The 13,622-nt window shown below is 42.2% G+C and overlaps 1 protein-coding gene and 1 long non-coding RNA gene across 2 annotated transcripts; one reads left to right on the top strand and one right to left on the bottom strand.

The window, feature by feature from the left end:
• Positions 1–48: 48 nt before the first annotated feature.
• On the top strand, positions 49–1,915 carry LOC125755245 (uncharacterized). The gene is made up of 2 exons (XR_007411150.1): positions 49–670; positions 1,599–1,915. It is a non-coding gene; the product is annotated as an uncharacterized LOC125755245 (long non-coding RNA).
• A 10,309-nt stretch (positions 1,916–12,224) lies between these two features.
• On the bottom strand, positions 12,225–13,322 carry OCM (oncomodulin). Its single transcript, XM_035717975.2, has 2 exons — positions 13,261–13,322; positions 12,225–12,361 (listed from the first exon to the last, which is right to left on the bottom strand). The coding sequence occupies exons 1-2, from the start codon at positions 13,319–13,321 to the stop codon at positions 12,225–12,227; spliced, it is 198 nt and encodes a 65-aa protein (XP_035573868.2). The 5' UTR covers position 13,322.
• Positions 13,323–13,622: the final 300 nt, after the last annotated feature.

Raw genomic sequence — 13,622 nt, 5'->3', positions numbered from 1 at the left:
ATCCCCTTTTGGCGAGGTCCGGTGAGGGTTCGTTTTGCGTTGGTTTCTGCCGCAGGTGCTTCTTGTTTGAGAGTGGCGGTGAAAGTGAAACTTTTTTTGTTTGGTGGTTCCCAGGTTTGTGTCCTGGCTGAAGCGAGAGCTGAGTATTTAAAGAAAAATAGAACGGGCATAGGTTGTTTTTTTGTTTTGTTTTGTTTTTTTAGAAGGGAGAGTGAAGGCGCAAAGGAAGATGAGGTGCATTAAGCTGGGCGATTTGCCCACTTCCATCATCTACAGGGTCCCGCCTGGCCTGTATAGGCTTTTTTGATCCCTGTTTGAGCGACCTGAGGTGACCGCTGGGTCAACCCTAACCAACGGGGTTTGCGTCTTAGCCCAGCTCCCGTGGCTCTGGGGAGAATGGTTGTGCGCAGAAGCGAGGGCGCGGCGTGTGTGGTCCACGCGGGAGCAGAGCGTGCATTCCCCGCGGAGCGCGCCGTCCCGGGCCTCGGCGACCAGGGCATCGTCCTTTCTTCGCATCGAGGAGTCACTTGCTTTTGAGCCCTATGGATTGTGCCATGTTGGAACAGCTCGTCACTTCTGGCCTCTGGTATTGGGAGTCCGAGCCCTTGCATGGCAGCCTGCTTGGCCAAACTCAAGAAGACCTCAGTTTAGGATGACTCCTTGGTCACAGGTGAAGTTTAGGAACAGGACCTCATATTCAACCTGGTAGAGTAGACTTTAATGTTTAGGGAGGAGATGCACTGGAATTTGGACTGGGTATTTATCCTAACCTGGTCCCTCGCACAGTGCGAAACCTGGGACCTGTTACCTAGCTTTTCTCCAGCCTCTAGTTCATATTTGTAAAATGATGAGTAGCAAATGCTTGCCTAGTAGGAATTTTGTTTTAAGAATTAAATGGTCGGGGGGGGGGGTGGACCCTGGGTGGCGCAGCGGTTTAGCGCCTGCCTTTGGCCCAGGGCGCTGTCCTGGAGACCCGGGATCGAGTCCCACGTCGGGCTCCCGGTGCATGGAGCCTGCTTCTCCTTCTGCCTATGTCTCTGCCTCTGTGTGTGTGTGTGACTATCATAAATAAATAAAAATTAAAAAAAAAAAAGAATTAAATGGGGGACGCCCGGGTGGCCCAGTGGTTGAGCACTTGCCTTTGGCTCAGGTGCTGATCCCAGGGTCCTGGGATAGAGCCCCCCATCCCGCTCCCTGCAGGGAGCCTGCTTCTCCCTCTGCCTATGTCTCTGCCTCTCTCTGTGTCTCTATGAATAAATAAAATCTTTTTTTAAAAGAATTAAATAGGACCACGAATTGAATATAGAGTGCCCAGCACTTCATCATTATTCAACAAATGTTTGTCATTACTTGCCCTTGAAACACTTTCCCAACTAACTTACTCTGTTGCATGAAATTCTGCACTAAATACAGTGTTTTGGTATTAAAGCAATAATTTTAAAATATTTTAAGGTAACAGAATCCTCTCTCCTCTCTTTCTATCCCCCAAAAAGTCTATGGAGAGTTCTAATACATAAAATAGATGCAGAGCTACCATGGTTAAATGAGAGCCCAAGGGATAGGACTGAGGTCTAGGAGTACCTTTTGGCTTTTTCTAGGTGCTACCCACCAATCCCATCTTCCTTGGGGACCCTAAAGCACCTGCCCAGGACCTTGTGACTCCATGTAACCTGAAAACTCCAAGATAAAGAAGTCTCCTTTGGCCCTGAGTAAATACTTCTGGAAAAGTAGAAGGAAGAGCCCAGGGCTGACGTTGGAACACCTGGATTTGAGTTCTGGTTTTGCCATTTATCAGTTGAATGACTTTTGACTAATCACTTATGTTATTTAATCTCAGTTTCCTCCTTGGCGAAATAAGGTTAGTACCTGCCTCACAAGGTTATTGCAGAATTAAACTAGATGGTGCAAGTGAAAACACTTTGTAAAGTACAAAGTACTATGCAAATGTGATGCATGAGCACTTTAGAATATTAGTCGACCTTTCTCCCCAGCACACTTCTACTTCCTTGTAGACTTTGCCTCCTCTGCACCCAATCAATTAAATTAACTGCCACAGGAAACAGATGATACAAAACCAAATGAAACAAAAACCCAGAAATCAAAGAGATTTTTAAGTTTCAAATCGGGAAGCAAAAAAGCTTAGATATTGATGCATCCCCCTCTCACACTCTGGGGTTGTACATGGGCGTGGTGTGGGAGGAGTGGTGATGATGGACACTTAGATGGTTTTGGAGACCTCAAAGTAGAGAGAATGTGTTGTTGCTTCCTTGTGAAGCTGGGGAGGTAGCAAGCCTCACAGAGTTTCCCTCTGTGTCAAGCATGATGCAAGCAACGGTACCATAGCCTCATGAGTGTCTAGGCAGTAGGTTGCTACTCGGTGCAGGAAGCAGCCAAATGTTTTACTGATATATAGAAGTAATTCAGAGAAAGCCAGACCTGAGCGGCCTTAAAGTCAGGACAGAGTGGAGGTAGCTGTGGCCTCGATGGACCCCGCCACTCAAAACCACAAGACTAGAGAGGAATAAAGATGAGTTACTAGTATGGATTGAGCACCAAATACTCCTTTCCCATGTAGGGCTTTGGCATCCCCCCCCCCCCACCTCAGGAGGCCCCTGAACTTCTCTATTCCCACAAACACACTGAATGTACAGCTATACATAGAGCAATTCCTTCTGGGAGAAATCCAGAAACAAGCTGAGTGACTCCTACACAGTCAAATGAGGAAATACCCAGATCAAAACGGGTTAGAATAGGGTGAGACATGGTCTCGCCACAATGCCCACCTGAGCACAGCATCATACAATTAGGAGGGAACCCTCAACTCCTAGCCTCTCCCTGGGTTTGGATTGTACATCGAGCACCCCAACCTTTAAGACCCCCACCCACAGCTCCCATCTCCAAAACACCTAACTTTGAATGCCAGTGGGACTTGGATTTACTAGACCTACAAGACTATATAGCAAAGTAGTTCTTATGGGCATGTGAGCACTCCCCATGGCAATCCCTTCTAAACTCAGTGCAAAGGGAGCAGGTGAAATGTCTATCTGTGGTCTTTGCCTGGAAGGAATTTGTACACTTACGAACCGCTGCCTGAGGGTCTGGCTTCTAATTTAGCACGCATTCAGGGGCTGGCTGCAATCCTTCCCAGAACCCAAAATAGCTGGTTGGCACTACACCCGATTTTCCCCTCTGGTTCCCTTCAACACGTGTAGTATGCCAACTTTTACAGTCACCACCCAAGGGATGGGCCCCCAAATTACCTAGCTCTGAGAGCCAGCAGGCATTCCTGAGCCCCACTAGCACCATAGCAAAAAGGTTTTAAATAGGACAAGAGTGCCCTCCAGTGGCTATAATAATAATAAGTAAGTATTTTTTAAAAATGGAAATAAAAAAATATATAAGTAATACATATTATAACATAATATACATATTATGTTATATATTATAACATAAGTAATATATATTATAACATAAATAATAAATATTTTTTAAAAATGGAAATCAAAAAATATATTGAGACAAATGGGAATGAAAACAACATAGCAAAAACTGAGTGCAGCAAAAATAGTTTCAAGAAGAAGGAAGTATATAGAGATAAGTGCCTATATTAAGGGGGAGAAAGGGGGGTGCTTGGGTGGCTCAGTCCATAAAGCATGACCTCAGCTCAGGTTATCATCCCAGGATCCTGGGATTGAGCCCTGTGTCCAGGCTAGCTGCACAGCAAGGAGTCTGCTTCTTCCTCTCCCTCTGCTGTGCTCACTTGTGCTCTCTCTCAAATAAATAAACAAAATATATATAAAAAAGAAAGCTCTCAAACAGCCTAAGTTTACACCTCAAGGAATTAACAAAAGAACAAACTAAGCCCAAATTTAGTAGGAAAAGAGGAAAACCCAAAAATCAGATTGGAAAGAAACGACATAGAGACTAAAAGACAATGGAAAAGATCAATGAAATGAGGAGGTAGGTTTTTGAAAAAAATAAACAAGATTGACAGACCTTTAGCTAGATGGAGAAAAAAGATGCAAAAATCAGAGGCAAAAGAGAAGACATGACAATTGGTAACACAGAACTAATGAGGATCATAAGAAACTACTGTGAATAATTACACATCAAGCAATTAGATGACAGGAGAGCTGGAGACATTACTAGAGATGTATAACCTACCAAGACTGAAATGATGTAGAAAATCTGAATAGACCAGTTAAATAATTTAAACAGTATTTCAAAGTTTGTTTCAAACAATATTACAAAGCAATAATAATCAAAACACTATACTACTGGCATAAAAACAGACACAAAGATCAAATGGAATAGAATTGAAAGCCCAAACATAAATGCATGCATATATGGTCAATTAACTTATGACAAAGGAACCAGGAGTATACAACAGGGAAAGGACAAGTCTCTTCCATAAATGGTGTTGGGGAAACAGGATGGCCCCATGCAAAAGAATTAAACTAGATATCTATTTTTATACCATATACAGAAATCAACTTGATATGTATTAAAGGTTTGAATGAAAAATTAAAAACTTTACTTGGATGTAAAGACAAACAGTAAGACTCATAGATGAAAACTGGGGTAAGCTCCTTGACATTGGTATCAATGATGATTTTTTAGATTTGATGCCAAAAGCAAAGGCAATAAAAACAAAAATAAGCAATTGGGAGTAAATCAAACTAAAAAGCTTCTGCACAGCAAAGGAAACCGTCAATGAAATGGAAAGTTAACCTGTGGAATGGAAGAAAATATTTGCAAACCACACATCTGATGAGGGTTAATATTAAAAATATCAAGGAACTCATGCAACCCAATAGAAAAAAACCCAAATAACCCAATTTAAAAATGGGCAAAAGATCTCAATAGACATTTTTCCAAAGAAAAAGGTCAATAAGTACATGGAAAGACACTTGACATCAGTCATCATCAGGGAAATGCAAATCAAAACTACAATGAGGTATCACCTCACACCTGGTAGGTCAGTTTTCTGAAAGGACGAAAGAAATGCTGGCCAGGATGTGGAGAAAGAGAACCCTTGAGCACTGATGGTGGCAATGTAAATTGGTGCAGTCACTATGGAAAACAGTATGGAGGGTACTCAGAAAAATTAAAAATAGAACTACCATATGATCCAGCAATCCCACTTGTGGCAATGTATCCAAGGGAAACGAAAATTATCTAGAAGAGAGATCTGCACTCCTTCACTGTAGCATTATTCTCAATAGTACGGAAACAACCTAAGTGAACTGGCTTCTCCAGGAAAAGCTGCTGTATTTTGTCAGAGCAGAAAAGACACACCTGGACATGATAGCTGAAGGAGGGCCCCACACTAAGGAGGGGAGCCAGCGAATAAGTGACCATCCCCTACTGATTTCCATAATAAAAGTACCATGGCTATCGCTTCACCCCTACCCCCCAAATCTCAGACCCACCTAAGACTGGTACCAACAGCCCAAGCAAATTGACACAAGCAGTGCCAAGATTTGATAAAGTGAGGGGGTAGGTACACAGGTGTTTTGTTGCCACCTATTGTCATCTTTATGTTTGAAATATTTTATCACGTGGGTACCTGGGTGGCTCAGTTGGCTAAGCATGTGCCTTCGACTCAGGACATGATCTCAGGGTCTGGGAATCCAGTCCCACATTGGACTCACTGCTTGGCAGAGAGTCTGCTTCTCCCTCTACCCCTCCCCTCTGCTTGTCCATGTTCTCTTTCACACACTCTCTCAAATAAATAAATCATTTTAAAAAATGAAATATTTCATCACTTAAAAATAATTCAAGGAGGGGTGGCTGGGTAGCTCAGTTGGTTGGGTGTCTGCCTTCAGCTCAGGTCATGATACGGGGGTCCTGAGATCAAGCCCCACTTCAGGTTTCCTCCCCAAGTGGGGAACTTGCTTCTCCCTCTCTCTCTGCTCCCGCCCGCCCCCCCCCCCCCACTGGTGTGCGCACTCTCTCTGCTCTCTCTCTCTGAAATAAATAAGTAAAATCTTTAAAAAAGAGTAAAATTAAACTCCTCAGGTGATTCCAGCATGAATAAATAATAACAGTAATAATAGTTCAAGGATGTGAATCTATTTACTTTCATTGTAGAAAACACCTAGGAAGACAATGTCAAAATCTACTCCTTACCCGAAAAAGCTGACTTTTTGAAACCAGTTAAAACCAACCTCATGTAAATGAATAGTCTTTCCAGTGAATAAATTAACAGGCCAGGTGGAAATGAGCCTCCTGATTCCAATTTCATCTGTCGTCTTAAGTGTTTGCAAAGTAATACCATACCTTCACATTCGCAGGAGAGATATAAGATAGGTTTTTGCTTGAAATTAGATTCCCGAGTACTCATTAGACAAAATTAAACTGCATCGTCACACAGAATTAACTATGTGGTTTGTAAACCTGAACAGACGAGCACTTCACATCTTTGCTGTTTTTCTGTGCTTTCTTTTTGAGCTGGGAATATGGTGAAAACTATGTATTTAAAAATCAATGTAAATATTTCATAATGTGCAGATGCTGAAGCAAAATACCCAAAATGTTTGAACTATTTTAATAATTCTTATTATTAGCCTCAACAATTAGGCACATTCAGGTAACTGGCTTTCAAATCACATCCATTAAATTATAAACTACCAAACTGTCAGTCAAAACTACAATGAGGTAAAAGTAGTCCAGATTAAAGCCACAGTCGCAGCCCTATCTTATAAGCAAGTAGGAAAAACAGACTTCTGTAATCTATCATATGCTCTAGGCCCTCATCTCAAAGTTAAAATATATCTCGCCACTGCTGAGAACATTCTTTCTTGAGGTATATTAGTGGTCATCTGCAAATTAGTTAAAAATCAAGAACACAAGCACAAAAGTTGCCTTACATGCATGTCAATCCTTTTTCCAGATTGTTACAATTTCAGGATTTTTTCCAGTTTTGATTAGACTCTGGATATGTTATATTTAACATATTTAAATTTTTCCTCAGTATATAAAAATATAAATGAGTCCAAAGAAATGAGTAGAAATTTCAGGAACAGAATAGTATGTAGGGCTTTCATTCATTTGAGTGTGGGATACATCTTTGGCATGAAAGTTTTTTAAAATCAAAATTTGTTATTTGGCTTAGTGACAAAAATCGGGTAAATTCTACATCTGTTTTTCATTTCTCTAGTTACTATGCTCCATTTCTTTAAAGGCCTCAGTTTTACCACACTGTTCTGTAATACTTCCAGCTGGAGATAACCGGTGTTGACATTTTATGTACCCTTTCTCTCTTTTGGTGAGGTACATACTGAATAAGACTCATTTAAAAATGAATTACCCTGTACAAAGTTTGTATAATGACTAAACTCGGGTAATTTTTGAAAACGCTTTTTGTTTTCAAATTATACTTACCAAAGATTTGGAAATGCTAACGTCTTTGCAAAATTTAAACTTAGAAAAATAATCAGAAAAATAAAAAGCACTAATTAACAAATGTATTCAAATGCCCAGAGTTGTTACTTGCATTCACGGATGGAGTTATGTACCACCCCTCCTCCCTGCCACACTTAAAAATCCAAATAATGTAATTTAAAATTGTTATGAGTAAAGATTGTTTCATGGAAGCATACCACCTGACACGTTTTGGATGTTAGGTACACAGAAATGGCTACTTATTTTGTTTTGATTGCTACTTATTTTCTATTGACAATGACTCTGAAATTAAGTTCCTAAAACTGGGTTGAAACAATGTAAAAGCAATATACCTGACATGGGCAAATATAACTGGACTTGTCATTTTAAAACAGCAGAATGAATAAAATTCATGAATAACTGGCCATAATCCTATCTGTGGAAAATTTGTGGCAATGGATCCTTTTGTAGACGTCTTCTTTCAAATAGCTTCCTCAAGTCAGGACATCAGTATGACCCAATGACACAGGGTCCCCTGGGTGCTCCATCTAACCCCTCCAGTCATTATCCCTAGACAGATGCCCTCCTCAGTGACAGAAAATAAATGAGAAACTGATTATCTCACCTAGATGAGGGCGATGTTGCCTTTGCAGTGCCAGTGGGTGATGGATTGCTTAGAAGCTCATAACACGTATTTTTAAAACATCATCAACCACCTAGCTTCGCTGACCTTTATGATAGCCTGAGCCCCCGCCCCGCGAAAGAATGGGGCAGGCTCACTTTGAGGTATTTAGAGCTGTAGCTGGAATAAAGAACCATTGGCTGGGAAAAGCTAACAGAGAGACATGAAATAACAGAAGGATCAGAGTATCCATGTGTGGTGTGAAGGCAAAGGCAACACATGGATTGTCTGAAGAATCAAGGCTCTAAGGTTGTCAGTATTGGTCAGAAAGACCCTCTTGCTGTCTTTAGTGTGAGCAAATCACAGATGCTCATGGGGGATATTTGCACACACCAGGAGAAGCTGAGGCGGGGAAGACCTAGCCTGATTCCTGCCAAGAAGGCTTGGGCATGAGGAGGGAATGGTTGTGCCCTTTATGGGATTTATCCCTCCAAATACCACATTGTATCTCGAATATCACTTGATACTGTTCTTCAAATCGATGTGCTTTGAAAAACCTGATATTCCCCTTAGCTTTGTTCTAACCTAGCGATATTGAAATCACATGTTTGTTCTAGTTGAATTTTTTAATGCATATTAAAATAAATACATAGTTTTTAAAATAAAAATGTGGGAACACTGGCCTCCTGGAGTAACCCAGAGGCCCCCTTGTAGCATACACCCTATGCTTTGAAAAGCTAACACGGCCCTCCAAAAAACAGGGGTTCGAAAGTCACTGAGCTACTTAAGTGTGAAGGAAGCAATCCAGGAGAGCCCAGGGCCTTACGAGCCTCCATGTGGAGTGAAAGTTGTGAGCCTTACAGCAGGCTCCCAGGAAAATGGCTCAGTTCCTCCCTGGAGTCCTAACTTCCAGGGTCAGCCAGAGACCACAGTTTGCATCTGCCACCTTTGGAAATCAGCTCAGTGAGAATTTCCTTGCTTGAGATTGCCCCACCCTGATGAACACCATGTAACAGGACCCCAAGGCTCACCTCCAAAGTTAAGGCAATTCTCGGTGTAATTGGCTCAGGTGGTATCAAATAAGAGCCAGGAAAGTAATGATAGAAAGGGAGAGGTGGCAGGAGGTTGGGTCAGAGCAGGCAAGTCTCAGATAGCTTGTTTTTCTAAGAAAAGAAAAAAGAAAAAAAAAAGCAGCAAGCTTGAAAAATGGGTTTGTGCCCATTTGGCAGAGCAAGTCTCCTTAGCTTTGGGGCCACTGTAGCCTCACACTTTTTTCTGTCCTGTACTGTTGGCTTTTAAATCCCTCTTAGGCCATCTAACACATAAGCAAAGGTGATTTTGGGCTCTTTGTAAATTTCTTTGTATTACTTTCAGCCTCCAATAACTCCCTAAGAAAATCCTAGCCTGACAGTGCCATTTGTTTGTCACTTTTTTTCCTCCAACCTTTTCCTCTGTTGAGCTGATAAGACCAGAAATATTTCTAAAAGCCCTCGGCTCCCAAGTTGCTTTCATTCCTGTACCTTGCTGAAAACAAAACAAAACAAAACAAAACAACACACCCACACATCAGCAGATGATGAGAAACGTATCTTTATTGGATGAATTTTAAAGGCATTGTCTGCCGAGGGCCTTACAGAGTCATCAGGGCATACTGACCATCGAAAATTCATGAATGACTGTCTTATTACCTCACTAAAACAAGAGTAAATTGCAGAAGCACTTGTGGGGGTGGAGGTGGGGGAGTGAATAAATAAATTAGGGAGAGGAAGTGGTGTTTCCCATTCCTGGGGCTTTGGAGACCTTCTGGCTGATTGTCTCCACAGCCTGGGGCTTTTAAGAATGCACCATTTCCTGGAATTCTAAAACAGAAGAGGTGAGAAAACATCAGTGGAGATGGCTTGGTATTTTTCCAGACATGCTGTGGCCAGTGAGAGTTCTGAAGAGGAAGGGAAGCAGATTGTTCGGTGATGGGTTTGGCCCCCTCCACGGGCACAAAAGGAGGGGAAAAATGTGTCACTGACTACAGGTGCAGATGGTCTATAGTGTTCCATCTTCCTGCATAATCTAACAAACGTCTTCAGCTTTGCAATAGAGCCCCTTGTATTCGAATTTGTGAGTCCAGCCATTTCCCTCTGACAACACATGGATTTGGTATAATAACTTATTGCAATCTGGGATCACTCAATTCTCTGTCTGGCTATTTTAAGACAGATTGGGGGTTTCCTTCCTCTTTTCTGAATCCACTTTGTGCAGATGTAGGAAACAATTCATGGGGGCAGGGGCTTGGAATTCACTTTTGTCTGATGAACTCTAACCTTACCCCCAAGAGTTTATATTACTAAATGCTGGTGATGATGGTAGTGGTAAGAATGAGCAGATGTGACCAACTGAAATTGGAAAACTGGGGATTTGCTCTGTATTTATTGGTACACTTTGCCTATTTGGAATTTTTTGGTGGTTAGATTTAAGTAAATATATTTTCTCTTACCTAAACTATTTTTCTGAGCTATGTATAGAAGCTACATTAACTCCTGTGTAGTAAGTCATAGTGGTATAATTTTGGATAGGTTTTTAAAAAGAGGATCTAAATAGGAATTTTTAATCTCCAATGAGTACCACCTCAAAGACCATGCATAAATTCTCCTGAGTTGGCATGCACAGTGTAGCTAAAAGGCATGTAAGTGGGGTGTCTGAGTGGCTCAGTTGGTTAAGCATCTGCCTTTGGCTCAGGTCATGATCTCAGGGTCCTGGGATAGAGCCCTGTGTTGAGCTTCCTGCTCAGCGGCAAGTCTGCTGCTCCCTCTCCCTTGTGATCTCTCTTTCAAATAAATAAAATTTTTAAAAAGATAAAAATAAAAAACATGTAAGCAATATGACTGAACTGGATGAAAATAATCCTACAGCCGTGCTTCTATACTAAAATTTGAATATAGGGCTCTGCACACAAAAGTCTCCGTACAGGATGTTTGATCTACTCTCCCATATTGTCCAGTCAGTGGGCTAATGTCCAATAAAATGTATTTGTTTAAACCTTGAAAGCTAAGAGGCTTTCCTATTCAAGTCAAGAGACATTTTGATACAAGACACACTTGAGAATGTCAATCCTTCCCTTAGGGGGGTTCAAATCTCAGTGGTAAAAATTCCTCACATAATTCTCATGATGCATTAGGGTGTCTTGCAAATATTAGCCAGACAATAGCTAGTCCCCTGGTCAGGTGAAGGGTATTTCCTGGGTCACAGACAGTGATTCACAGGATCAGCTTTTATGGTACATCCCCAGACATCATGCTAGCCTCTACGTACATCATCTGTATCCTCTCATCAGGCCCATTTTACAAATGAGAAGGCTGAAGCTCAGCAAAGTTAAGAAAGGGGGATCTTCACTAACCATGTCTGCTTGATCTCATCGCCCAAGTCCCCCAGATTGCTTCCAGAGCTAAATTTGTTTGTGCTATGTGCACGTGTGAACATACCGTCAGCTCCAATTTTCCCATCACCATCATTGTCTGCAGCTGCCATCAAAGACTTGGTTTCTGACTCTGTCAGCTCTCTAGCACCACTCTCGAACTTCTGGAGGAAAAACCTGCAGGACAATCAAAATTGGTGGAAATTTCCTGAAAAAATTACCCTTTTCTCTCCTGAAGCAAACCGACTGTTCCCGGCCATTGCAATATTCAGTCAGAGGCTTTCACAAGCCAAACTTGCCTTCCTTGTAGAAACTACTGGTGGGCATTTTGTTTTTAAAAGTGTTTTTTCAGAGGGGCACCTGGGGGCTCAGTTGGTGAATTGTCTGCCTTCAGGTCAGGTCATGATCCTGGGGTCCTGGGATTGAGTCCTGCATCAGGCTCCCAGCTCAGGGGGGAGTCTGCTTCTCCCTCTGACCCTCACCCCTGCTCTTGCTCTCTCTCTCAAAAAATAAATAAAAAGTAAATTTTAAAAGATTAAAATGCTTTTTCACAGTTTTGTTGATAAGTACATTTGCCAAAGAAAAAACCTACAATGAATGAATTTTTGCACCTACAGTCTTCAGTGCCCATGTCTAGTGCTTCACAAGGAAAGATGCATGGCCCACTGACTCATGTTCTTCCCTTCCGTGGGGCTCTGCTGAACCAGTGTCAACGCTGGCCATTGAAGAAATACTACCAAACTGGCCTTCACTGCTCCCAACCCACCTAGCAATGTCAGGGGTGCCACGCAAGCAAGCTCAGGACAAAACTCACTTAAGCTCTTCTTCATCCAGATATCCACTCTGGTCATTGTCTATGAACCGAAAAACATCCTTCACCTGACTGGCCGACATCTTAGAGAGGCCCGATGTCTGGAAGAATTTTTGGGGTTCGAAAGTATCTGGGTCTGAAGGACAGAGAGAGGGTTATTCTGAGGCTCATCGGGTCACATTCTGTATTTGGACCAAGGTGCTGGAAACATAAGTTATTAAAACCCTCTTCATGATATATCATCAAGCTACAGGGAGGCTCTGTTTTCGAATTTTAAAGAAGATAGGGTGCTGGGTGGTTTCATCCGCTAAGCGTCTGACTCTTGATTTTTAGCTCAAGTCGTGATCTCATGGTCATAAGATCGAGCCCCATGTTGAGCCTGGTTAGGATTCTTTCTCTCCCTCTCCAGCTCTGTCCTCCCACTCCCTCTCCCTCTAAAAAGGAGAAGGAGAAGAAGAAGAAAGAGAAGAGAAAAAAAAGGAAAGGAAATGGAATGGAAAGGAAAAAGAAAAGAAAAGAAAAAAGAAAAGAAAAGAAAAGAAAAGAAAAGAAAAGAAAAAGAAAAAAAAGACAGGGCTGTGACTAGTGCAAGATTTTGAGGCAACCAAGACCAGGTGACTTTGTGACAGCATCTCCTATGGCCCTCCCCACTTCCCTGCCCACTTGCTCTTGCTGCCCCCTTCCTTCCCTCCCCCCCCATCCCATGCCTCCCCCTTCCCTTTTAATAGGCTGAGTGTCCAAGACTCAAGCAGCACTGGTCTAATGGGGGCGGGGGAGAATGTGAAATGCAGTCATTGGATTCAAACAGTCTACATCATATCCTCACGTTTTTTCACTTTTAGTAAGTTTCTTCCACCTGACAGCAAAGGAATCCTATGCTCTCTCATTGTAGTTATTTCACTGGTAACAGTTTTCTTCTCTGATCCCATGAATGTTCAGCAAAGTCCACATTTTAATTTTCTTGGCTTTGCTGGAGGTGTGACCAGGTGGGAAATACCCCACCCCCCACCCCAGCCCCGCCTCACTGCCCTTTACCTTGGCACTCCTGCAGGGCTGCTGCGATGTCGTCAGCGCTAAGGACGTCTGTGATGCTCATTTTTCACCTGTGCACACAATAAATGAGCTGTGGTCAACGGCAAGCAGTGCCATGAGTATCTAAGGGGACTACACACTCCTTGGCCCACTGAAACTGTATGCTGGTAGGGAAATTTTAAACATGAGATCGAGGTATATCCTATTAAGTGATGAGACAAAATAGCCACATGCAAACCATCAATTGAAATGATTCCAGCCCCTGTTGTCTCAGTGCCTTCTCCTGAATATTCTCCTAAGGCAGAATTAAGAAATACAACTTAAAGAATTATTTGATCCCATTTTCTTATGAAAATGACATTTGC

This window comes from Canis lupus, chromosome 6 (assembly GCF_003254725.2).
Source record: "Canis lupus dingo isolate Sandy chromosome 6, ASM325472v2, whole genome shotgun sequence".
In the NCBI taxonomy this organism is placed as follows: Eukaryota; Metazoa; Chordata; class Mammalia; order Carnivora; family Canidae; genus Canis; species Canis lupus.
Note: the sequence above shows the minus strand (reverse complement) of the source record. Positions and strands in the feature narration are given on the sequence as shown.